We start from the raw sequence: 26798 nt of genomic DNA, 5'->3' as shown, positions 1-26798 counted from the left end.
CCATCATGTACTGAATGCTTATCATGTGCCAGACGCTGGATGAAAACATCACCTATTGTCTTATTGGGTCTTTAAACCAAACTCCTTTACAGATGAAAAATACAAGATTAAGTAATGAGGTGGCTGTATCTTAATCTGTATTAAGGAGAAAATAGTTGCCCCAGGGGACTCTCCCTCTGCTGATGGGGCCCCCTGGATCTCGGCCTTGGCTGCTGGAATTGGAGAAGCTGGCTGGGAGAAGAGTATTACAACAGGAACATTTGTACGTATCTTTCTAAGAGGGACAACACAGCTCACTTTAGAATAACATAAGTTTATACTGACAGGCTTTAGTGATATGACAGGTACAGCTCATGGGAAGTAGGAAGTTGAAGACTCTAGTCAGGAATGTGGCACCCAGATGGCCCCCAGCCCTTCCCACTTCGCACTCATCTTTGCTGTTTGCCTGACTGGCAGTTTTGATGGCTTGAGATACCAACCAATGTTCAGGCCCATGGCCTCTGGGGAATCGGATCTTTTCCTACAGTTTGCCAGGAATGTGACAGCAGTAGATTGGGCCTCACTAGCAGTCCCCCAGTTGGCTGGTAGTGGAGGCCCAGCAGTGAGAAAGGGATGCTTGCTGGTCAAATGGATTGTTTGGAGCTGATGTGGGAATACTGAGCATCCCAGACAAGTTTATCCCACCTATTATCACACAGTCAAATGTAATTATTACTTATTCTAGTAATATATAGGAAAAAATGCAAACTATATAGGACATTGTTTTTAAAAAAACCAAACCAGTTCTTTCATGACGTCATGGCTACAAGGTTAACTAGTACCAAATGTAATTTGTGTATTTCTTCTAAAATAGTGGCTTGAGCTTGAGGACTTGCCTGCCTCAACTCCTGTCCTGGGAAGCTGACCCAATGGGAACTTAAATTTCAAGGGTGGATTCTTCTGCCTGGGTCTCAGTCAGTTCGGCTCCACATGATCTTGAGGTCCCGGAAGACCACGTGGGCTGCATTGCGTCCAGCTGCTCCCATGACGCCTCCTCCTGGAACGGAATCTCCCATGAACGCAAGCAGCACTCAGAAGCCCCGCCCCCAGGGCGCAGGCAGGGCGGGGCTTGCAGAGGAGCCTGCTGGCAAGCAGACTGGGGATGCGTGCAGGGTGGCGCTCCCTGCGGGCCACCACCGCAGGACTGTCACAGATTCTGGGCTCCCCGCCAGGCTTCCTGCATCAGAGCTCTGGGGAGAGCGCCGGGCGCACAGTCCAGGCGCCTCTTCTCAATCCAAGAGCCTATGTGCTGGATGGCAAGCCTCTCAGCACATGAAACTAAAATGCCAGACTAAGGATTTGAGGGGGATGATGTGGAAACACAGACCCTTCTGGGAAGCCAAGGCCCACACAGCTCAGAGAAAGGGTCAGCACAAAACACAGCCTCAGTGAGGTCAGGTAGGCTTGGACTAGGCACAGGGTAGAATTTTTCAATTGAGAAATGTTAAGGATCAAGCTTGATCCTTACTGGCCTAAAACATGGAAGGGGAATTTAGGGACAGGGATGTCTCAAAACTCAAAATTGGAATTTGGAGAGATGCCTCTGGGACACATGTCAGACTTCATGAGGAGGAGATGCAAGCCAGCCTGAGGGGGTGGCCAGCTGGCGGTGGCACCTGTTTGTTTCCTGCAAGGAGAATCCTGAATATGGGGATGGCTTGTTCTCATGGGAGTTCTTGTTCCCCCGCCCTCTGCCTCCTCAGTTTTAATCCTGTTCCCCTGCCTGCCAGCCTCTGATGTCCCGCCAGCCCTCACCACCCACACAGGGGCTGAGGTCACTCACCTGGATGGGCCCCACTTCCGCAGAGATACAGGCCAGGGAGAGGGCAGCAGTAGCTGGAATGCAGGGGCACAGGGCGGGCGAAGTAGAGCTGGTCCAGGGCCATGGCGCAGTGAAATATGTTCTGCGGGAGGCAGGGCCACAGTCACTGGCATGAGGAGGGGGCGGCCTGACCGCCTTTCTGTGTCTCTTCCCCTCCCGTCCTCCCAGGAAGGCCCTCCCTCCAGGATGCTTGCTTGGTTCTCATGATGCAGAAAGGGAGGGAGAGAGAGAATGGGCACACATCCCAGGGCTGGGGTAAGTCTTCCAGAGGCATTTTTCAGGGAAAAGGAAGGGCGGGGAGCACTGTCAGAGCATGGGGAAACTGAATGGAAAGAAAGGGGGGATTTTAGAGGTTTTGCTGTGGACTATGCACCTCTGTCATTCTGTTTGAAAAATAGAGGAATTTGACTTATTTCAGTTGCTGGCACATGTTTCTTTGGCCAAAACACCCATCTGAAAATGGCCCTGGGGTTCCAAGCTGCAGCAGAACCACATTAACGGCAGACGAGGGGCACTGGGACCCAGCTGGGGTCTGCGCCACAGGCCTGGGTCACACGAGCTGAGGAGGGAGGCAGTGTGGGACAAGGGGCAGGCCAGGCCTATGGGCCAGGTCTGGACGAGAAGACAGACACCCACTGAACATCGCCACAGGATGTTCTTCCTGTTGACCCTCGACGTGTCCCAAACCAAGCTGCCGTCTTCCCTCAAGCCTGCTCCTCTCCCATCTTCCTGCCTCTGTGGACACCACCACCATCCTCTCCTTGGTCTCCAGGCCAGATTCTTCACACGCACCTGTCACTAAGACTTCTCAATTCGGCCCACCCCACGCCTTCCACGTCCACCCGTTCCTTCCCCTTCCCACGGCCCCGCCCTCTTTACACCTGGACCAATGTGGTGCAATAAAAATATAACGTGAGCCACATGTGTAATTCTTATTGTCTAGTAGCCACATTAAAATTTTAAAACAAACTAGTGAAATTAACGTTAATAATATATTTTATTTAACCCAATGGATCCAAAACATCAGTTTCACATGTGATCAGTAAAAAAATTAATTAATTTTACATTTTTTTCATACTGTCTTTGCAGTCTGGTGTACACCTCACACTCACAGCTCATCTCACTTTGGCCTAGTCACATTTATGTGACCAATAGCCACAGGAAACCAGCGGCTGCTGTGCCAGACCCGGCCTCCTAACTGGCCCCCCGGCCTGCAGGCTCAGTGAGTTTTGATAAAGCAGAGAGAAGTCCGAGGAAATGCTGCCTTTAGAGGGCAGCTCCCTCTGGAGAAGCCAGATGGGAGAGGCTGATGGGGCTGCCAGGCAGAAGGGCCCTCACCCTGGTACCTCCTCTGCAGGCGCTGTCTCTGCTGTCTGTACCTGCTCACTCCTCCCTCACTGCCCAGATTTGACCCCTTCTCTGTCCCCCTTTCCACCAGGTCTCTGCCCCTGTTCTCCCTTCCCAATAAAGGCTGGGAGTGGAGGGGCAAGAAAGTTGATGGCAGGCCAGGGAGTGGGGGTGCAGCAAGAGGAAGGCGATGAGGGACCCCCAGATTATACTCACCCCTCCAGGAAGTCCAAAGATTCTCTCCAAATCAGGCGGTGTGAGGATGTCTCTGCCCACCACGGAGGCCTTGAAGCCAGGGGCATAGGCTTCGATGCAGTCGAACACTGGGTACCAAATGGCAGGGAAACAAGACGGTGTTAGGAGGAAAATGAGGAGGTATGACTGTATAACTTGGGAAATTTACCAAAATTCATTAAGCTATACACTTAAATGGGTTTTTTTAATCATATGAAAATTATCTCATTAAGCAAAACCCAAAAACAGTCCACAGGCAAATAAACAATTCATTACAAAGGCACATGAGTCTCAGGCTAGCCCTATTTCTTGCCTCTTCATTCCAACCCTAAACACAAAGTTACTTTCTTCACCTCATTGCTTGGCTTAAGTTACTTTCTTTTGCTTAGAACGCCCTTTGCTCTCTAGCCAACTCTTGTTCATCCTTTAAAACCCAGTGCGAACGTCCCTTCCTTTGGAAAGCCCTCCTTGCCTGTCTGGCTCACAGCTTCCTCCTTTGGTTCACGCAATACATTTACTGTAAGATTGGTTCCTATTTGCCTCCCTCACAGGACTGTGAGCAGCATGGGGGCAGGAACTGTGTCTTTCTGACTTTCTGGCCCAGTGCCTGACCCCAGCAGGCGTTCACTATGTCGGCTCAGCTTCCCTGGGGTGCTTCTCTCCCTCTGGGACAGGACTTGCAGATGTGGGCCCTGAAAGGGCAGTCAGGAGCGGAGCGGTCCATTTGGGCCACATGGCCAGCTGTCCCTCTGGAGATGGGATGGTCTAGCCCTCTTTACCTTTGTCCGCATAAGCGTTTTTCTCCTGCTCATCCCAGACCTTGCCTCCAGCCAGCGTGTAGGGAGTGTACTGAGTGAAGAGGGAGATGACATGGCAGCCAGGGGGAGCCAGGGTGGGGTCCAGCGAGGAAGGGATGCAGAGCTCAATCATAGGCCTGCGACATGGGGAAGGAGAGAGGGTCAGGCTGAAGAAAAGCTGCTGCCCTGAGGGAAGGGGCTGGGCGCCACTCTGAGATGACTGGGGGAAAATGAAGGCCTGGGATGAGCTGGCACCAAGGCCAGCTGACTGTCTCTGTGAGGCCCGGTGTTTGTCAGCTTGCCCAGCTCAGGGACCACCAAGCCAGTCCAGACCGCCCCTGAGAGCTCCGTGAGCCCCGGCCCAGCCTCCAGGCCCAGGGTCTCTGGTCCCACCCAGCCCTGCTCTAAATGCAGGGCCTGTCCCCACCACACTGCCTCTCCTCGAACCAGGGTCTCAGATGTCTCTGGGGTCCGACAGACAACCCAGATGAGTGATGGGGCCAGGCCTAAGATGGCAGGTGCTGAGGTAGCCGGATTTCAGCCATGCCTACCCCTGTCTGATTACCTCTTCCTGAGCAGTCCAAGCCAAACAGAGTTGCTGGGGCTGCCTGACACCCAACAGAATCATGAACTGTTTCCTGCCCCTCCTCCTTGTTTACACCACCTTTTCTATAGGGAGCATGTTTTCCCTTTGATCTCCAAATATGACATCCTTCAAGGCCACCAAAATGCCCCTTCTCCCCATATCCTTTACTTGCAAGGTGTCCTCTGAATTTGGATGCCCAGTAAGAATCTCTAAAATAGAGTGTCCAAACCCAAACGCCTAAAACCTGTTCCTTCCCTTTCCTGCTCATCCCTCCACACACCATCTTCCCCACTTTCTGTCCAACAGCACATCCTGCCAGCTTCACTTGCAAATACCCAGAATCTGGCCACTTCTCATCACTTCCACTGCCCCAAGCCTGGTCCAAGCCACCATCCTCTCTCCCTTGCATAGCAACCAATTGCAACAGATGCTCTTTTTCTCCATACAGTGGCCAGAGTGGTCCTTCTAAAATACAAGTCAGGCTCTACAAAGCTAGGAGTGGTCAACAAGGCCCAGTAAGATGTAGCAGCTGCCGCTCCCTGACCCCATGTCCTACCCTGTACTCCCAGGTTCTCTTTCTCAGCCACTGTGGCCTCATCTCTGTACCTCCAGCACAGCAGCACGTTCCTGCCTCAGGCCCTTTGCACCTGATGCTCCCTCTGTTTGGATGTTCTTTCTTAGATATCCACGAGACCTGCATTCTCACTTCCTGTGGGTCTCTGTTCAGCATCATGTTCTCGGGGAAGCCTTTCCTGACCTCCTTATAAAGACTAGTAAACCCTCCCCTCCCCTGACCTGCCTTTCTCTGTATCATCAGTGTGTTGGTTATTTTGTCTTCCACCATAGAAAGTCAGTGACCTGAGGGCAGAGGCAGTGCTGATTTTGCTTGCTACACTGTGCCCTGATCTCTTAACCAATCCTGGCACAGAGTAGCAGCCCCCAATTATTTATGGATAATGGTCTTTGCCCTCCGCCTTTCCCCCAGGGCACTCATCCTCTTTACCTCATGCTATGAATATTTGCATGTCTGTCCTATAATATGCTTTGTGTCTGCTTCATGCTCCTGTCTGATCCACCCCCACCTAGCCCTACCTAATACACCGCCTGGCACAGAATAGGTTTTTTACAAGTGTTGGTGGACAGTTGATGGTATGGAATGATGTATGCTCCTATAATATCCCTGCCTGTTCCCAGAAGGATGGAACAGCTGTGGTGGGAGGTGGGAAATGTTTCAGAAGTTTTATATGAGGACAGCTTATCAGAAATAAGAATTCACTTATCAGAATACAGAATGCAGGACTTAGGTGGGTTGTGTCCTCTGATGAGCTGCTAAATCAGAGAAACTCCTTTTCTCTCCCAGGAAGGACTCTCTCCAGTTCTTCCCAAATGCTGGTGATCTTCTTTCTGCAGTCCTTCACCCCATCTGCTAACCTGGGGCCAAACACATCCTACTCTTCCCTACCGACGAGGTCCCACCCCTTACCTGCCCCAGCCCACAGACTTCTTGCCTGGGATGCTTTTCCTACCCTTAGAACTTAAGTATGGCCTTAGACAGACCCTAGGTCACTGTGAATGTTGAACACCAGGAGGAAGAGGCAGTCTTGCAGTGTCTGGACCATCACCACCACTCCTTGGCCCATGTGCAAGAATATCCAGGGGATGCAAAGGCCAGGTCTACCCACCTGCGGGAAGGCCAGCCACTCATGGCATCTGTGAAGGCCTGATGGAGGAGGAGCGTGTCTTCACAGTTCAGGTGGATGGAGCACTGGTGATGGGGCAGAGGCTGGCCCCCAGGAGCATTGGGGGCTGCCAGGAAGTTGGGCAGCCTGTCGACAGCCACTGAGGGACACAAGGGGGTGTCAGGGCCCAAAGCCTGGGTCCCCAGCCCCCAGGAACTCCTTCTGTACCCATCACCCTGCTCACCCAAGTGGTAGACTGGGAAGAAAGATTATGAAAAAGTGTTTGACCTTTGAGTTGAGGGGTAAGCTGGAGGTCAGGGAATAGAAATAATGATGTAGATCAGTTTTTCCCAGACTTGGAGATTTCTCACTCCAATAATGTCAAAAGAGCCAGCTCTGCCCTGCTGTGCCCCTTACCATTGATCTTGGTAACAGGTGACTGGGTGTCTAGCTGGGAGATTCTTTCCACGAACTCCTCAGGAAGCCACTCCTGGAAGAAGGTTCCATGCGGCCTGAGGATTCTGAAGCCCCAGGTGGTTGCCTTCTTCCTTTGCCCAGACTGGTCCTCAACCTCTATGGCCAGAAGTCCTCCCCATCCTTCAGAGCTCAGCCAAACCACCTCCTCTGTGAAGGCTTCCTGGACCCCCTTTGGCTCAGCTCTAACCACCTCCTCTGCTTTGCCAGTAGGCCTGCCTATAAATGGCCTGCAGCAACTCCCGCTTTGGATATGGCCAGTGGGCTGCAGGCCTCTTTTCTCCTTTGGTCTGTAAGCTCTTGGAAGCCTTGATTATCTCAGAATTGTTGACAGAATACTTTTGGACAAATGTTTTTTGGATTTATCACTCAGAAAAGTGGTGCCTTGTGCTCAAGAATAGTCCTAAGAATGGCTGGGAATTCTGTGTTCATATACATATTGTCTTATCATTAGGGGACAGGCAAGGCACGGTCAGTTGCAGAAATTACCCCAAGCCCTTGCACCTCCCTGTGCATTCCCCTGTGTAACACGCTTTCACCATGCTCTGGGCTTGGCCAAGAGACAAGGCCAAAGTTAGCACAGGATATAGACAGGAGCCTGACAAGCGGTTTCATGATTGAGTCTGCTCACTTTTGTCCTCTGTCAGACCCTGAGAACATGCCTGGACTAGCACGTTGGCAGATAAGAGACACATGGAGCACACTCAAGTCATCTGGGTCATTCTGGCAGCAATCATCCTGGACAAGCCATAGTCAACCAACCCCTGGGTACGTGTGCTAGGCCAGCCAAGACCAGCAGGGTCTGCTAGTTGCCTCACAGCTGATGGAAGGTGCACGAGTGAGCCCAGGTCAGCCGAACTCAGCCAAGATCAGTTGAATTTTCCAGCTCTGTGTGCTGAATCAGGGTTTCTTTTTATATGTGCAAAATTATGTGGTTGCTTGTTATGCAGCATTAATACGGCAATAGCTAATTGACACAGACAGCAGAATTAGAGTTGGAAGAAATCAGCATAGTAGAGAAGGTGTGGAAATAACTCTGGACTGAAAGACAGACCTGGGTTCTAGCTTTGGCTCTACTGATGGCCAGCTGCATGGTCTCGGTCACTTCATCTCTCCGGACCTTTCTCCTCACCTATAAGGCTTTTACCCTGTTTGCTACCTGCCTGTTAGGTCAGGGAGAGAAGGACTGGCTTCCCTACATGCAGAAAGACTTCACATTTGTATCTTCGACCCTGACGTAGTCCTGATTCCTCTGAGGCCCTCTACTTTCCAACCCTCCCTTGGCAGACCTCTTACCTCCACCCCCAGGCCTCACCTGTGGTGTCAGCTTCAAAAAGGTGATCTGCGGAGATGCGTTAGACAGCACCACTTTGCTCCTCACCTCTGAGCCATCTTGCAGCACCACTCCTTGGACATTCCCTCCACTGCTCACGTGTAACTTAGCCACCGTCTAGAGCCCACCGGAATGAGGCCCAGAAACCCCCCAGGAAGAGAATGCAGGTTGGATCTTGGGGGATTTCAGCTTCCTTAGCCGGAAGCCACCCCGCTGTGCTCAGCAGCAATTTGGTAAAGCCTTAGCCCACCCCTCTGACGTAAAGGCTTGGCCCAAATGTGGGTTATTGGCCAGCAAATTCAAAGAGGTGGTCAGAAGAAATAGGACCTGCTTGATAGCTGCTCAGCCGTTAACAGGTTGGATAACCTTAGCCCCTGGGTCCCGAGCCCCACTTTGTAGCATCAGTAAACGAGGGATCTTCTGAATCTGACATTTTGTTCTGTCCTGGGATCACTGCTAATAATCGGGGGGTGGGGGCAGATGATTCACCTTTTCAGTGAAGATGCTTGCTCCATGTGCAGTGGCTGAGCTTGCAATGGCATCAGAGAGGGCACCCATGCCTCCCTGGACGTAGCCCCAGGCCCCCTGCAGGCCCTCCAGGCCCCCCATCACGTGATGAAGCAGCACATACCTGAGGACGATGGTCAGAATCAATGGCGGGAGGTGGGATGAATCTCCCCAGGGTCCTAGGTTTGCTAGTCCTTCCTGTCTAGCACCTCCCTCCCTCCCCTTCTACATCCTCTCCACACGCAAATGAGTCTGAGGCAGAGTTTAGTGCCCACAAGCCTGCGGCGGCCCTTAAGCCTGCGGCTCTTGCTCTCCTGAGCCCCAGCCCGAACACCACTACCTCAGATGTCTCCACTTGGATGCTTCCTCGGCAGGTAGGCAGCATAAACCCTTTCCCCTCCCCAACCCGTTTGTCCTTCCTTCTTCCCCAACCCGGTGATGGCTCCTTCAGCCTTCAACAGCCTTCAAAGGGTCAGCCTTGACTCCTACTAGTCCCTCGCCATCTCCATCCAGTCAAGCGTTAATCAGGCTGCCTCCTGAAGGGCAATCCGCTCCCTGCTGCCTCTTCCCTGGCCCAGGCCACTCTCTGCCTTACCCGGATGCAGGAATGTCCTCCAGTCTGGATCACCTTCCGCTCTTTCTTCCTTGCAGACCCCTCCCTGCACAGAACTTGGAGCCCAATCTCAAAACCCAGCTCTGCTCCTCTTACGGCTTTCCTTCCAAGCCCCCACCAGCTCACTGCTGCTCCTGGCTAATGGCCTGGCCCCAAAAGTGGCCTCCGGGGCTCCTGTTCCTCGTCAGCCCCCTCCCTCACCAAGCTCCCCGCACAGCCCACACTCCGACCAAAGCAAACCTCTGCTAGTCCCGTGACTGAGCCGCATGGCCTGTTCCCAGCTCCCAGCACTTGCCCAGCAGCCTAGGACCCCCTTCCTCCCTCGTCTTCCGTTGAGCTAACTCCTCCTGTCCTCAGAGTCTCAGACTGAACATGTCTCTCCCATGGGCGGCTTCTCTGACTGCAGACCACATTGCTTTCTGCTTCCCTTCCCTATCTAGCACTCAGCCCTCCATTATCACTGCTTAATCTACCTCTACCATTAGGATTTCAGCTCCATTCACTACAGTGTCTTCAGCACCTAGCCAGACAAGTGCTCCATCAATATTCATTGGAAGAATTAATGAAGAAACAAATTGCTTAAAGATACATTTCACAAGCTGGGCAGTAGCTCAGCCTCCCAGGGACCCACAGAGAAAAGGATGGGAGGCCCCAGCTGGAAGCCCCAAACGAGCAGCCTGATCACAGAGCTTGCTCAAGGTGTGGCAACTGCTGCCAAACCCCCTTCTCCCTGGCCTTGGAGATTTGGGGGCTGGCTTAATGTGTGTTCCGTTTCCAAGGGTCTCTCATTCCTTGAGAGGAAAGCCACGTTGACAGCTTCTAGCTGCATGTCCTGTGCACTGGAAGTGGCCCAGCACTTGGCAGCATCCTCTGTCTCAACACACAGGCACACAGCCCCCTCATTCCTGCTCCTATGAGGTGCTTGTTAAGCCAAACCACAGCTACAGGCTTTGCTGTGTCTGACTGCCCCCTCTCGGATCAGCTGCCAACACCCCCTCCTCCCCCCTCACAAAGGGAAAGGCAGCTTCTCACCTGCAGGAAGGTGTCTATGTGCGCTGTCCTGGAACCCAGGGAAAGGATCAGTGGGAGAGTGAGGGGCTACAGGGCTTCGTGGGAAGAGACAGAAAGAGGAGAGAGAGAACAAGAAGGAGAGTGGGAAGACATTCATGCTGAGATATCATAATAGGAGAGGCTTTTCTTACTGAAGCATTAGGAAATAGTGGCTGAGAAGGGGGATTTAGGGGATCAGCCAGCTTGGACTGGAAATTGGCTCTGCCACTGCCAGCTGGGTGACTTAGGGCAAAGACACTTCCCTCCTCTGAACCACAACCCTGGGATTTTGCTTTGAGGGTTAAATGAGTTGTGCATGACGCGCTTGGCCTCCTGCCTGGCTCATGGGGCGAGCTCAATGACTGACAGCTGTTGTCACCACTCTTGTTGTGGAATTTGCTCAACTCCTGCTGCCCCCACTCACCACCCGCACTCACCCGCTCCCCGGAGTGTGAGGACTTGTCAGGGCGCCAATCACAGCATCCGTTGCTAGAGTGGCTTTTAGAGGTTCAGACTCAAACCACTGATCCAGCACCTGGGACAGCCAAAGGGCAGAGGAAGGGCTTAGGAGCCTTGGAAGGTGCAGCCCCTTGCTGCAAGGTCCAGCTTGAGTCTGGGGAGCCCCTCACCTTGGCAATTGGGGCTGCGAGGACCTGGTAATACTGCGGCAGCTGGGCTCCCAGGATGCGGCCTAAAAAGACCCATAACCTAAATTGAGACAGGCAAGAAGGAAATGCTCCTATCTGTAATACCTGTTTCTTTATCTGTAAAATGGGAGTAATTTTTCATGCCCCCAAGAGTAATTATGAGGATTAAATGAGATATGTAAGGCATTTGCAATTTCATAGGCATTTAATACATTTTAGCTGTTAGAATTATTTTGGGAAAACTTTTAGCTTATTTTTTATTCTCTTACTTTGACCTTCGTGAGGCCTGGACCAAGGAGGCAGCCAGCCTGGCCACTTTATCCCTTCAACGCTGACTCAGACTATCTCAGAGAGTAAGTGGGCAGTAAGGCCTGGGGGGCAGAAATTAGGGTCTCTCTGCATTGTAGCCCCAGTGCCTAGCTTAGAGTCTAGTGCACAGTGGTTGACCAGTAAATGTTTATTGCATGAAGCTCCTGGGATTGGTAATCTGAGAGGCAATGTCTCCTTGTGGCGTTTGTGACAGACGGGCTCCAATCCTTCACCCCTCCCTGTACCCACACGCCTTTGCCATGTAACTCTGCAGTGCCTCCCACTAGCTGGGCTGACATGCGCTGGTCTCTGATTTTGGACTCGTCCATGTGATTTGTTTGGCCAGTGGGATGCTTACAGATGTGAACTTGAAACTGGCCTGCACATCAGTGCCTGCCTTCTGCCATTACTGTAAAGAGGCCATGCTTGGACTGTGACTTCCAAAAGGAGGGTGAGTGAGAGGCCCCTGGAGCAGAACTGCCCCAGCTACAAACACATGTGTGAGACCAGATCAGATCAGCTGAGCCCAGAAGGGCTTGGCTGAACAGTGCAGATACATGAGAAATAAATGTTTATTTGTACATGCCACTGGAGTTCTGTCATTGTTATGCAGCAATTTTGTGACCACAGCTAACTGACTATTTTTCTAGAATATAGAAGCTAAATTGGTCTTTATAAGCTAAAGGAATGGTAGAAAATAATAGCATGCTTGGTGAAATTTCCCTTCATACCCATGGCAGACATCACTAACTAATCACAGAATTTTTCTGACCAAGCCCAAATTTGGCGTCCTTCTCGTATGCAGACATCTCTTCATACTATCTTGGCCCCTGTCTCTTATTCCAGGCATGGCTATGGTGATCGAAGCTCCATGAAGGCTTCCATCAGATTTATAGTGTAACCTGACAGCATCTTGCCTCAGACCTTTTCATTCTTCCTTGGGGCTTCTGGCACCATGACAGGACACCTGTGGGAACCCAGTTGACACCCATGGGTGCACAGCTCCAGGTTGGAGTTAATATGCCATGGGGCAGCCTTTGACCAGTAGAGGACAGAACCCAATAAATAAGTGTTTCCCCTTTCTTCTCTTGGGAATGGTCCTCCTGAGTGTTTCCTAGGCCTTCTCAGAGGTAGGATCCAGCACCTTGCCCCCCACAGTGGTGGCCAGCACAGTAGCAGAGCCTGACTCTCCTCTTTCCAGTTTTCCTCCTCCTTTCCCTGGGATCACCCTTCAGAAGGAGCTACTTGAACATAAGTCATTGTCTAAGGCTCTATTTTGCGGGGGGGTGGGGGGTGGGCAGGTGTCATGCTGAGACTTCACTGAAGTGTCCCAGGCGGCTCCTACTAATTGATGGCAGTCGGCAGGCTGCCTTGGAGGTTCAGAAGGTCACTCATTGTGCCTGGATGCCTGCACTTTGGTCTTACCTGCCTGCAGCAGGGGTTTGAGGGTGGAGAGTGACTTGAGCCTTTGCAGCAGGGAGCCCCTCTGGAAGGCTTCCATGTCCACAGGGGCTGCGTCCAGCAGAGGGTCAATGGCTGATGCTAAACGATTCATGAATGCTTCATATTTGGGAAAGGCCTGGAAGAGAACCCAAAGTCAAGGTCCCATTGCCTAGAATCCCACAAGGATATTGCCCTGATCTCTGCCCTGAATGCTGCCCCCATGTGGCCAGCTGCCCCTCAGCTGAGCCTTGATGGCCTCAAGCTCAGACCTCAGGCCTCATGGCTTGGCTCTGCTATGCTGAGTCCTAGGACTGTGCTGACGTCAACACTAGGGGAGGTCAGAGAGATCCTGAACAGTAGGAAAGCCACTGGGGTGGTACTAGCAACAGGTGATTCATTCTGGCCAGGAACAGCCCTCAGCCACGCAAGACTGGCAAGTATCCTAGGATGTGGTCTCAGTGATAAGCCAAAGCCACTTAAAACTTTCTTCTCTGTGTCCTGTCTTTCCATGAACTACTGGTAAAATAAGCTCTCTTCTCCTGCACTCCAACATGCTGACTGTTCTGTCCTGGTCTGTACATCTCCCATGTCCTCTCGTCACAGCAGGAGTAGAAGCCTCCATCCCTTCCATCAGCACCTGGGGCAGGATCCACTTCTTCAGCCTGGTTATGGTGCCACCCTTCCTTCCCTGGAAGGGTCACAGGAGCCGGATGTGTGCTGGGCCACTCGAGGCCCTCTCTTGATTCTCAGCCTGGAGCTTTTAATTTTTGGTTCATCTATACTTGTGGATATACCCGTGGGATTTTAGTTAAATGTTACATAAGGAAAAGTTCTGTGTTGAAGGACACATGAGAGGTCTTGATAAAAATGCAGTTAAACAGCTTTCTCTTTCACAGGCCTTCATTTAATATGACAATGTGCCAAGACAACACCAGAATCGGGCCCCCTTACTTTCCAACTGGGATGTGTCTTCTGCCTTCTGCTCCTGTGGTCACTAGCATGCAAGGTCACAGCCACTGACCTATGGGCTCTGGGGCCCAGCCTTGTTCCGAATGTTCTCTAATGCATCTGAGATGGGCAGGATTCAGAGGAGAGGGTGTAGGTAGTGGTCCCCAATTCGCTGCACCAAAGAATCACTTGAGGAGCACCTCAAAAAGCAAAGCTCCCCAGGTGAGAAGTTAGTGCTATGCCTTCAGCTTGGTACAAAAAATGGCCAAAGGATCTTTCTATATCTGCTAACCAATCACACCAGGCCCATTACATTATTCCATGACTCCTCTACACAAAGCTTCCCAGTGAATTCTTTATAAAGCAATCCCAAGAAAAATATGTGCATTTTCCATCATATGTATGTACCTCCTTTCACCAGACCTGTGTGCCATCAAGGATAATTTCTTGCCGTGGGCTGCCAGAGGATTGATGTCAAATTAAATGAATACTTATTACAACTGTCTTGTCCCAAATTCCTGATCTGATTCATTCCATCCTCAATTATCTCTGATCCTCCCTCATCCTTCTTTTTGGCTTCCATGTGCTGTAACACTGACACCCAATTGGAGTTCTGTCGGAAAGCAGGAGAGGTAGAAAGTGCACACAGTGTAAGTGTGCACCAGTGGGTTCCCTTCTGAAATTCAGCAGGTAGAGACCACCTGAGCAGTGGCCTCCCCCGGCACACACACAGGTTCCACCTGAGCAGTGGCCTCCCCCGGCACGCACACAGGTTCCACCTGAGCAGTGGCCTCCCCCTGCACGCACACAGGTTCCACCTGAGCAGTGGCTTCCCACTGCACACACACACAGGTTTGAGGGTCTCCAGGGTCCTCTGGTCTTAATCACTGTCCTCCATCCCCTTCTCTTCACAGTGCCTGGCATCAAAGGCTAGCAGAGACTGGAGCCCTGCTAGGGCAGGAGGGAGTCTGTCCAAGCCCCTGTGGCCTTTGGAAAACATGCTCTAGCACAACTCCAACCAGGCCCCATTCCACTCAAGAGCTGCCCCCAGGCTGGTGAGGGAGGAGGGCCACCGCTGGTTACTCCCCTACCTGGGCATCCTCCTGTGAGAACTGGGCAATCTGCTTCTGGTTTTCTGCCATGTCTGTGCCCAGGAGAAGGGACCTTGGCAGCCTGCTCCCTGTGCCTTCTTCCAGCATGGGGGTGAAGGAGTAGGGGTTTCGGAGATGAATCCTCAGCCCATGTTTCTGCAGAACATGGATAGCACAGCAATATTTAAGGGATTGGTGGCCTCTGCCCTGACCCTTTTCGGATTGTGTTTGTGCCCATTTAGGTGCCTGCACACAGGTTCCCAGGGCATGTGGTCCTGGTTCCTACTTTTTAATATAAGTGTATAAAAATCCCTCTTGCCCAGGCCCCCTATGGTGGACCACAGCACTGCCTGCCACATGATGCCACCCCATGCCATGCTGCATCACACTATGTCACCCCATAACAGGGCACACGTACTAGACTACCCATTGTACACCGCACCACACCAGGCCACACACCTTGGTACCCTGAGCCAGGGACTGTCCTAGGGTCTACAGTGATCACCTCACAACAACTCGGTATCATCCTCACCGTGCAAATGCAACAGGGGACTCAAAGAAGTGAATCAACTTGTCCAGGTTCACAATGGGAAGCAGATATGGGTTTCAAAACCACATCTTTGTGACTCCAAAGCCCTGGCTCTCAGCACTAGTCTCCAACTGCCCCCACTTCAGAAATAAATAATTAAAACTTAGAAAGACACAATAAGGCAATGGTTATGTGAAATCCATACTTACAAGGTAGATAAATTATTCACATAAAAAATTTTATTTACTTTGCAGACTCATTTACTTCAGGGTCACTTTATATGGAAGTTCCCTTGATGCATTTAAAATATGATTTGATTTTCAAATATTGGACTAGGACACAGAAATTTCCTAGAGCACATCCACATCTTCAAAGGAGGAACAGACAAAACAAGAGGAGCCTGTGTTTCCCCCCAAATAAGATTTACTGCTCTCACTAGAGACTTCTTTGTTCTTAAACCACCTTATTAAGATATGATTGACATGCAAAAAGCTGTACCTATTTCATGTAGGCACCTTGATGAATTTGGCCTCTGGAGATGTCCTTCCCCAGATCCCTGGCCCACCCCCTCACCAGTCTGAGAACCCTGCTCACACGCCGCCTGAGAGCAAGGCCTCCCTGACCACCCCAGCACTCCTTGCCCTCACCTGCTTTATTTTTCTCAGAAGCACGTTTCACCACCTAGCTAATTACATTCTTAGATTCCCACAATCCTCCCAGGTAGAATGTAAGCTCTGTGAGCTCCAGGCCATGGTCTCTTTCGCTCAGGGCTATATTCCCAGCATGTACACACAGCGCAGCCGGTACCTACTCTGTCCACTGAATAAATGAGGGTTGTGTTGCAGACAAGGTACAACTTCAGAGGACAGATGCAAGATCTGTGAGTGGAAGTTTTAGGAAAGCATGAGGAAACCAAAACAGATCTTTCCAACAATTACAGCTGAAGTTTCCCCAAACCAGAGACACTCCAGATGGCAGGATTGCCTCAGGTTGAGCTTTCTACTGAGGTGAATGCAAACACCGCTAGGCATAGGATTAGCCCACAAACTAACCAGCACAATAGCCTTAGGAGGTCGGCACTCTCACCACCCCCATCTTACGGATGAGGAAGATGAGGCAGCACAAGGCTAAGGCTTTCAGCTGATGAACTCTAAACTGGCCAGAGTCTGCAATCTCAACCCCATGCTGGGTCCACCCTGGCCAGAGCTGCAGGTAGAGCTCCTGCAGCGGCAGGCATAGCCCAAGAACAGGGAGGAGTCAGTTAGACCCAGTTCAGATTCTCTGTCATTTCCATGGTAAGAACTTAATCTCCCTGAACCTCAGTTCTTTCATCACAAAATGCAGACACTAACAGTTCTTGTCTCACAGGTGAAGATCAGTTAATAGAGCATTAAAGCTTACAGCCCAATATGTGACACGGGTGAAATAAATGGTCCTTATTGTTTGGGAATAGACTATTCTTAGAAAGACTTTAGTTGCCCTCTTAGAGATCCCCTCCAGGTTGTCAATGTCCTGTTAAAATAAGGTGCTCAAATTCCAGCTGAGGGTAGTCTGTGCATCATGTAGCAAGACTGTCTGCTCCCTTGATTTGAGTACCATATACCTATTAATGAAGCCCAAGGTCAGAGGTCAAATTATATACTCAATTCACTTGGGAGTGTCTAGTTAAATGGACCTTATGACAATTCCATTTTCAAATCAGTAACTTTTTTTGTAAAGAGAATAATCTTTTGAAAGTTTCTACTCTGTGTTCCTGAATTTTCATAAGTTAGATTTTTTCAAAAGGAAGGTCTACCCACACACCTCCACCCCTGCACCTGCCATATATATAATGGGTGCATTTGCAAATTGCCTTCAGCTATGGTCTGGTATGGACTGAGGATCACAGACCTATTCAAAGCCTTGGCCAGATTTCACCCAGTCCTGGCTGGTACAAATGCTCTCTCTCTCTCTCTCTCTCTCCCTACCCTGCTCTCTCTCAGGGCCTCAAAGAATAATTCCTTTAATGGGCAAAAGTGGCTGAAAGTCCTGTTAATTTCCAGCTTTCCACTTAGAGCAAAGTTGGGGCTAAAGTGCATGCAGCTTCTTGTACAGATGGCATAGATGACCCTCTCCCTGAGTGGTGGGTGACAGAGGCACCAAACAGGTAGAAGCCAAATGGGCTCCAGGAACATGGTGACTGAGTTAACAAAGAGGCGGTGAGGTGTGAAAGGAACCTGAAAGGGTCGGGGCAGAGCTGGGCGAACCTGCAGATCAATGTTCAGCTGACTAAGAGGACCAAGTCAGGGCGGCCTGGGAGCTCTCAAGACCCATCAAGGCAGCACAGGGCTCAGAAGAGGTGAAAGTCCCTGGGGTTCAACTTCCTGCTCAGGCCACCAAGAATGGTATCAGGAGCTAAAGCTTAATGAGGACAGAAATTGGGCTCCCATCCTGAGGCAGTTTTGCCAGGTAGATCCTGGGAAGTGACGTGGCAGAGCAGAGCTGGGGACCCTGGCCCCAGCTAAGACACCAGCCAGTGCTGTGTGTGAGAACACGGCCTGTTGTTGACAAGGCTTATTCTTTAGAAGAGGTCTGATTTTTATGTGAAGTTTCCTGATTTTTAAGACACTGAGTGCTAGGCAAATCCATCCGTGGGAATGCGCCAAGGAGGCCGTGCAGGGCAGACGGCCCTCAGACGGAAAAGAGACCTCAGGGACCAGGAATTACCGTGGGCACAGGACAGAGGGCTGTTGCCCCTGCTTGGGAAGATGGAACTAAGCCCCACTCGCTTCAGGTCACGGGGACTCTACCTTCAGCTCCAGATCGGTGTAAATCTGCGGCCGCAGCAGGCTGAGGAGGTAGGACGCGCGGGAGAACTTGAACCCTGCAACAGAATCAGATGAAGATAGTCACCAGCATCACCAGTGGTTGCCCCTGCCACCCCCGGCCCCCACCTCTCAGGGCTCACCTGGGGTGATCTCCTCCGTGACAGCCGCACCCCCGATCACATGGCGTCTCTCGAAGACTGCTGTGTTCACCCCCAGTCTCTGCAGGTATGCCGCCTGGGGGCACACAGGGCCGCCCCCCACCTCATTCCTGTTGGCTTAAGCTCTTCCCATCTCTGGGAATGCCATTCCTTTTGCTTCCTCCATAAATTCCTACTTAGATATCTTCTAAGATGCCTCATGACTGCTACTGTCTCTACTTTCCAGCTGAAGGTGATTTTCCCTCCCACAAGGCCCAGGTGCCTCTGTAAATTCATACTGCTCCCTGCCTGCCCAGGCCTGCCCGGGATGCGGACCTCCTCTGGGTGGGGGGCAAGCCTCCTCCCCCCTCACCAGCCCCGAGAGGCAGCACAGGAGCCCACCTCGTGACTGCCGAGCCAGGCCGCTTGGGTTCCACTCCTCTCTCTCTCTCCCTCTGCTGGGCGGCCTCAGTACCCATTGCATCTAGCTTCATTCCTTCATGGGCAGCATGTTCCACCCGCTGGGGCTCATGATCATTATGCCCATTTGCCTGCTTCACAGGGCTGCTGTGAGAGTTCCCCGAGCTGGTCCCTCAAAGGGGTTCACCCCAGTCCCTGGCACATGGATGTGGTCAATAAGTGAGGCTGTGATCAGAGCACAGCTTCATTTGGGGGAACAAATGCAACTAGGGTCTTTGTTAGTCTTTCTCTAGTACTTGGTGGGAAATCAATAAATATTTGTTGAATCAAACTAGTCCTGAGTCTACAGTCCTAAAATACTGGTGCTACCATCACTGTAGCAGGGACAGTGTAGGTCAGAAGTCAGATTTTTTTAAAGTTCACTTGCCGACTCCTCCATGCCCAGCACTGAGTGAATCACCTCATTCAATCCACCCCAGCACCCCACAGGTAGGCACTGGGATTCTCCTCACTTCATGGCTGAGGAAACTGAGGCTCCATGAGGTTACTAGCTCACACCAGGCTCATTGAGCTGAAGAGCAGAGAACCCAGACTGTCTGGAGCTCTGACACACCCTAGTGAGAAGGAAAGAGGAGCCTGACGTTCGGATGCTGGCTGGGCCCTGGGAGGTGAGCTGTGTGACTCTCTGGCTCCACATAAGGGGGCCCGCACAGCAACCTCATACGGGCAGTCCGCGGCCTTCAGGAAATGAGACGGATCAAGCTCACTTCACAATTTTGTCTGAGCACAAAAGCAGGTCTCTGGGCAGCCCACAGAAGGCCGATGGCCCTTCTCTCCACCCAAAGGAGGGGCGGCTCCTTCAGCACCTGCTAGTCCTTGTGCTAGTCCCCTCCCTGCAGGTGAGATTGATGGCGATGCCTCCCAGGGCTGTTCCCGTGCCCCGCCAGCATTCCATCGAGCCCAAACCCCTAGTTCCTTACCCTCCCCCAGAGCACCCACCCAGAGCCCAATCCTAGGCTAGGCGCTCCCTAAAACCCTCTGGCTGAGGCCACACGGTTCCCAGGGCGTGCGCTCTCCCCGGGTCCCCACCGCTCCATTAGGGTTGGGGTGTGCCTGGGTGTGCCTGGGGCTTTGGCTGATGGGCAGTGACACCAGCCTCTTTCAGGCCGGGAACCTCCAATAATAAGTCGCCATTTGCGAGAGGCAGGCCGCTGAAGCACAGTGTCTGTTTGCTTCACAACAGTTCTGGGAAGGTGGGCTCGCTGCCTCTTTGCATCTTCTCCGTGGCTCAGGCCACTTTCACCTTCCCAGACAGAAAATAGCAGAGCTGGTTGATGAACTCAGTTTATGTTAATATAAAATCAATGTTTTAAATTACTGATCAGCTGAATTACATAATGACTCCTGTAAAATGTTCAAGTAAAACTGGTTATGTTGGGGAAGGAATTAAGATTTAACACAAGTCTCGCAGCTCTACACTCCCCCACAGCTAAGTCCCTCTGTACTGATTCTCTGGAGCTGCTACTGCTCCAGGAAGATGGTCTGTGTTAGTCTTGTGGCCTGAACACCCTCTAGCACACCAATGCCCCACAGAGGTACACGGACTCAGGTCGGGGAGGCACGGCCTTAGGGTAACCCTGGCCCAGCTTAGCTTGGGGCCTAGAAGCCAGCTGTGTTAGCCTCTGCTGGACTGGCTTCCTGCCTCAGGACCACGTAGCTGCTGGCTACTCCGGTGGGCACATGGCCTAGACCTAGCTGGGGAGCACAGGGCTCTGGACACAAGGATGCCCATCATCTGGAGTCAGAGGGCCCCGCCCAGCCCCAGGGACCCGATCCCCAGGCTCCAGCATGTCTCCCAGGCTACACCAGCTGTACACTTCCCCACCTTTGCATCATCTCATTTCTGAAAGCTCCCTGACTCTCAAGGTCATGGGGAAACCCACATGCATTGAGGAGAGGAGAGGAGAGGGAGCCCGGGTATCCTCCTTGACTGCTGCAGGGCCCCTTTGACTCCCCACTGGTCGGCACCAGGGAGAGGAGACTAGCCTGCCTTCCTTCTCTCCCAGGGACCTCATCCTGTGGCTTCCTTATACTCCTGCCGAGAGCCACACACCACGGGGGCCAGTGAAGTGGGCAGAGCAGAGGTACTCACAGCCACCAGCCCGTTGTGTCCTGCAATGAGACGGGGAAAGGGGAGGAAGGCAGCAGTGACCAGCAGGCAGACAGACACATTCCTTGAGGGGTGTAGTCACCCATCCCTGTCCCCATGCCCAGGAAGATCCTGGAGAGGTAGCAGAAACTGGGGGGACACCCCCCCAACCTGTACCTGGATGTTGGAGCAGCATCTAGCTTGATGCCATAAGACATCCTGTCTGTGGGGAGTCAGAAAACCCTGGTTCTTGCCCTGACTTAAAAGAAGTCCGGTGTCACCCTGGCTTGGCCAGTGGCTCCCTGCTGAGGAGGGGCAAGGAGAGATTCAGTCCTCAGATGACAGCGACTCCATGAGGCCTCGGTCTGCTGGGCTTCGTTCACTCACAATAGTGCCCCAGGAGGCTTTCGGCACATAGGTTTGTCTTTGTCGCCTGTGCTCCCCATAATATAAAGGCTCCCAAGATAAAGAGGAAGCGTTCAAAACGAAGTGATTAAGCACAGCTTTGAAGTGCGTTCGAATAAGTAGGTGTGCTTCACGGATGCCCGCTGACTGAGCAAAGTTCTCTCTCCTATAAAGTTTCTTTCTGAGAATTTTAGGAGGGCTGCCCTGGGTTAGGAGCCCTGAACTTGGCTTGGGATCCCATGTTCCACATCAGCTTTGAGAAGCTTCAGGGTCACCTGAGAACTCATGTAAATGCCGATTCCCAGCCCCCTCCCCAGAGCCTCCCAGCAGACTGGGGGGCAGGGAGCTGGAACGGATTTCTCCCAAGTGCCCAGGTCAGTCGGATGCAGGTGGTTTCAGACCCGCTGGCCCAGCACCCAGGCCCTTGGGCTGTGATTCCTCCTCTTCCCTTACTCTCAGGACAAAACGCAGCTGCTGATGGAGAATCCCTGTTGGGGAGAGAACAGGCGTGGCTGTTCTCGGGAGGGGGCACAGGCCTTGTCTGGAACACTTGGCGCATGTTTCTCCTCGGTGACAGAGGGTCACTCTGAATCTTTAAAGTTTCAATAGATGCCTATGTTCTCTGAGCACCAATCTGACCCCAGTGTTGACTCAAGTAAAATGCTCAACCATTAATTTGACAAACATCCATACATAGGAGGCAGCAATGACCCAGCTGAGGGATTTCTTCATGGCTGAGCTGATTTTGTTTTACATTTCCCACATAGAGGCTCCCATGATGCACAGGGAGACATTCATTTTACACTGTGACCTGGAGCCCGCCCCCCATAAGTGTATTTCACAGAAATGTTTCACGAACTCATATTAGCTCATCATATATGTATTTGATTGTATTTCAACATATTTGATTATAACATTTAATAATACATATGTAATATTTAATATATAGTCAATAATACTTGACTATTTCATTTTAAGAAATGATGGTTGATATGCTATTTTTACATACTTTTGAAAATTTTCTTGAGAAAGTTTCAAAAATATGCTGGATGTAACTTGTGAACAGATTGCAACCTGCAGTTTGAAAAGCCATGCTCCCAAATACGTACAACAAATTAAAGGCAGACTGTCCTGGGTTCGTCCTGGCTTCTGCTATTTACTGGGACATGGCCCTCAGAGAGTCATTTTAGCCTGTCATGAGCTTCAGGCTTCTGCATATGTAAAACAGCGAGAATGCTGGACCTTGCAGTGTTGGAGAAGAGTTACCAATATATGTAAAGTATCTGACCCTTAGCAGACCCTCAATAAATGATAGCTATTTGTCTTTAAATTAGTGATGATCATAAATCTTGGAAAACCAATAAAGGCTTCCTGGCAACTGGATCCAGTTCAATAATCACACATAAGCCCACAAATGCACAGACTTCAAATGACAAAGGTCAAGGTTCCAACAGCCCAGGACCCTCCTCCCTCCCGCCCCCTGCCACCCCCCGCTCCTGACTGAGCCCTCCTGTGGCTTCTGGTGATCTCTCCTTTGCCCTTCACTGGGTCTTAAGCTGCATGCCCAGCTAATCTCCGGGCCTGACTCCAGGAATCTGTAAGCAGGCACTCAGGGCTCTTCAGAGAAGCTGCTCTGACCTCAGGTTCTCAAATGTGTGGACAGTAGCCACCTGCATCAGACCCAGAGAATTGGTTAGATGTACTGACTTCCTCAGAGTCCTAATCCCAAGTACAGGAACTGCATTTTAACAAGCTCCTTGGGTTATTCTTAGGCATAGTTAAATGACTACATCAGGATCATCTTAAGGTGGCTCTGGTACCGGTGTGACTTCAGGGAGCAGAGATAATCCTTATCTCAGAAGTTGCCCCACAGTTCCTTGCTCAGGCCCTAAAGGCCTTTAAATCAGGCTTCCTGTTAAGCTTAGCAATTAAAGAAAGAGTATCAAGGAAAAAACACACCTGAGAATAGCATATTTGTGAGCTATTGGCTCAGGCATCTGGTGACCTAGTTCACCGTCCTGCCAGGAGACCGCAAGGATGGGCTGTCACAAAGGGCAGCAAAAAGGTGGAGGGGAGTGAGTCCATTCCCTGAGCCCATCAGGTGAGGCTGGAGTTGGCTTTCTTGAGCCCAGGAAGTTTGTAGGATGGTTGTCAAACTCAGCCGTTGTTAAAAATTAAATTACAGAAATTTACAATGAAATACATTATATTAAAAACAAAGGTAATGAATACTCAGAACTTGTCACTTCCTAATATCTTACTATTATCTATGGTATTGTGGTTATTTATCTCTCTGTGTCCATATAAGCAGCCATACTATACAACAGTGTACTGCTCATCTCTCCCCCAAGTTCACATTCATCGACATGCTGGTAACTTGGAAAATGTGGGAGTTGTACACCATGGACATCAGCAAACGTTACTCATCAGGGGCTTGATTTAATATTTGTGGATTATTAAACTTAAGAAAGTGATGGAGAAAATAATGCAGATTACACCTAACAGTGTGTTGTGTCATGCATAGCACGAAACATTGAAAAAATATTTTTCCAGTATTCAAAAAATTTTATCTGGTTGAGCAAAGTCATTCCCAGCATTGAAGAAGTGAAGTTTGGACACAAAATCGTGTTGCTTCTCTTATTTCACTTCTGATCTACTCTTTGAATGAAAATATCAAACAACATTCCTTTCTGAGCTACCCTCACATCAACTGCAACCAAAGGTTTACTGCTGAGTTTGGCAAAAACCACAGAAATTTGGTGAGATTCAGTTGGCTACCTGGAATTTAGAGTATTGTGTATTTATTTGTAAAATTGTGCACTACACTTTTTATTTCAGTATTTATAATAAACTTACATACATATATATGTGAACATTTTCCCCTGGAGAGGCCGTTAAATGCTTACTGGCACACAGCTGCTCTGAGTATGTGCAAACTGAAGAACGCCAGAGTAGAATTTCATGATGAACATCTTTTTGCAGCCCTGTTATTGTCTCTCTGCGTAAACGCAGCTGCAGATAGGTCACACCGAAATTGTGGGCCTTTCATGAGTGTGAATCCAAGGCTGTGGGAGAGGCAACATGGGCCTGGCAGCACTGTCTGACCTGATCACCCAGTAGAAGGGGCTTTGCAGCCTTGGGGGTCAGAGTGCAGCAGGCCCGCGGTGGCGTTAGAGCCCCGGATGGGCGAGGCAATGGTGGGCAGTCAGCCTCTGCGCATGTGCACTAGGATCTCCGCCACCCACTTCTATTTTTTCCTTAGTGGGGAGGTGGTGGTGGCCAGATGTCATGGGGCGGCTAGATGTCATGGGTCTGTTGTCCCGGGGTTCTTTATTTTCAACCTGTATGCACCATGCTTTCTTAGACTGTGGTGGCAACTCACAAATTGTATGGGAGACACATGAAAACCCCTGAGCTCACCTGGCCCTCCTCAGTCATTCTAGAAGAGAAGACCCAAGCCCAGAGAGGGCAAGAACCTGCCACAGATCACACAGCAAGTCCATAGCAGAGCCAGTCCCAGGACCCAGGTGCCTGCTCACAAACCAGGGGGCTTTCCACCCCAGCCTCTGACTCTGACTCCTGGCCAGCTTGTGCTCGGGTAAGAGGGAGGGGTGGGTCTGGAGAAGGGCCCCCCTCACCTTTCAGCTCTAGCTCAGCCCGCTTTACCTGCTCCTATCACCACTGCATCGTACGCGGGCTTCAGGCGTCCCCTGGCTTCCCAGTGTGCTCGCCTCCACGCAGGGAAGGGAAGGGCTCCCATGGCCCTGCTGAGACCTCGGCCACTTGCAACCATTTCTGCTCTGTACTAGGTCAGGATTTGCTTGCAATCAGCTTTTTGTGCTGACCCAGGCAGGGGGAGGAGCAGGGAGAAAGCAGGAAGTGGAGGAGGAGCTGCAGGTCAGCTGCAGTACTTGGCCCTGGGCCACGACTAAACAAAGGCCACAGAGCTGCCTGCCAGGGAGTCCACACAGGGCAGTGTGGAGTGTGCCCTGTTCACTGGGCACAGGCCGTGCTGCCTCCAGGCCTCAGTAATCACCGTGCTGTAATTCTCCAGGGCTCCCACTTGCCAGGTGCCTGTTGACCACAGCCATGCAGCCTCTCCTGGAAGCCCCAGAACTCCCATTTTACAGGAGGGCATGGAGGCTGGGAAGGGGATGTGGGCTTGAGTGTGTGGGCTGGGGGAGATCTGCCCCTCTGTGCTGTCCTGCTTCTCATTGAGAAGATGAAGGTTGGGGGTAGGGAGGGGGGCATCCTGAGTAGGAGAGATTCGGGTAAGACTGGCATTCCAACTTCCCGTCCCTCCAGCCCACAGGGTGGTGAGCAGCTCTATGCCCACAGCAGGCTCAGGAAGTCCACCTGCCAAAGCAAGCGCCGAGCATCGCTGAGACGGGCCTCAGCAAAACCACAGGGAGGGCCGTGCATCCTCTCCTAGATGCTCACACACCTGACCTAACTGCTGTGGCAGGTGGGCCTCAGGGCCAGTTCCATCTCTAATTCCTGGGGCTTGCCCTTTTCTTCTGAAGGTCTGGACATTCTGTCTGTTGGCACCTTTCCCATTTTCCAAGAATCCTCAAGAGTAGAGATCACATCTGTAAATATCTTCAGCTCAAGCACTTTCTTGCTACCCTCTTGGCCTGTCTTCACTTAGGAGCTCCTTTGTTCTCTGCCCATTAGCCTGCAGGCCGTTCCCCTTGTAAACATCTTAAACCGGGAGAAGTTGCTTCTGAGTAAGAGGGCTTTTTGGGACCCTTCTGCTCTGGCCACAGACACCCCTTCACACACCAGAGGTTCACACTGTGTGCAGATCTCTGCTAAAATCCGACTCAGGATATTCACCCCATGTCATTATTTCAAAAAATTAGGGGGATTAGTTATACTAGACAGATCACATCATACAGCTGCTAAAAATTAAGGGCAAGTATCAGGTGATAAAAGTAGGTCCTACACAGTGGGCTTTTAGTTTTTCCTGTTTGTGTTCTTGAACTATATTTTCCACAATCCATTTCTGTCAGTGAAGTCATGATATTGAGAAAGGCAGTCCTGGTCACCCCAGACAACTCTGTCCCTCACTGCCACCTTAGCCTGATGTGTGGTTCCAGCTCCTTCAGTACCTCTGTCCCCTGTACTGTTCCTTTAGTGGGAAAGAACAGTCTTTGCATGAACTTCAGCTCAGGACTGAAGTCACAGAGGCCAGGCTGCCGTCTGTGTGTCACAGGCGCTGAGCTGGGGGCTTCCTGCCGCACGGCTCTCTCCGTCCCAGCAGTGGGCACTCCCCAGTCCTGGGGCTCTGCTAGTCTTTGTCCTTGTGTCTGCTCTGGGATGGGAGCTTCTAGTGTAGAGGGGGCCATACCCCTTGGGCAGTGGTTCTCAATCCTGGGCACACTAGGATTGCCTGGGAAGCTTTTAAAAACCTCAAAACTTGGGATCCATGG

The 26798-nt window shown here is 51.3% G+C and overlaps 1 protein-coding gene across 2 annotated transcripts; it reads right to left on the bottom strand.

Annotated features, from left to right (window-relative positions):
- Positions 1-269: 269 nt before the first annotated feature.
- PYROXD2 (pyridine nucleotide-disulphide oxidoreductase domain 2) lies at positions 270-26792 on the bottom strand. 2 transcript variants are annotated; one of them, XM_017642921.3, is made up of 16 exons: positions 25033-26792; positions 20965-20984; positions 18396-18489; positions 18238-18311; positions 14920-15075; positions 12863-13016; positions 11111-11172; positions 10919-11016; positions 8801-8942; positions 8294-8428; positions 6922-6994; positions 6508-6664; positions 4222-4376; positions 3425-3531; positions 1823-1943; positions 270-1036 (listed from the first exon to the last, which is right to left on the bottom strand). In XM_017642921.3, exons 1-16 carry the CDS (start codon positions 25157-25159, stop codon positions 951-953), a joined length of 1761 nt encoding a protein of 586 aa, XP_017498410.1. In that variant the 5' UTR covers positions 25160-26792; the 3' UTR covers positions 270-950. The 2 variants fall into 2 exon arrangements, with proteins under 2 accessions (XP_017498410.1, XP_017498411.1); XM_017642922.3 differs by lacking the exon at positions 14920-15075.
- Between the last annotated feature and the right edge of the window lie 6 nt (positions 26793-26798).

Source organism: Manis javanica, chromosome 7, assembly GCF_040802235.1.
Source record: "Manis javanica isolate MJ-LG chromosome 7, MJ_LKY, whole genome shotgun sequence".
NCBI lineage: Eukaryota > Metazoa > Chordata > Mammalia > Pholidota > Manidae > Manis > Manis javanica.
The sequence above is the reverse complement of the archived record's forward strand: the minus strand, read 5'-3'. Positions and strand labels throughout refer to the sequence as shown.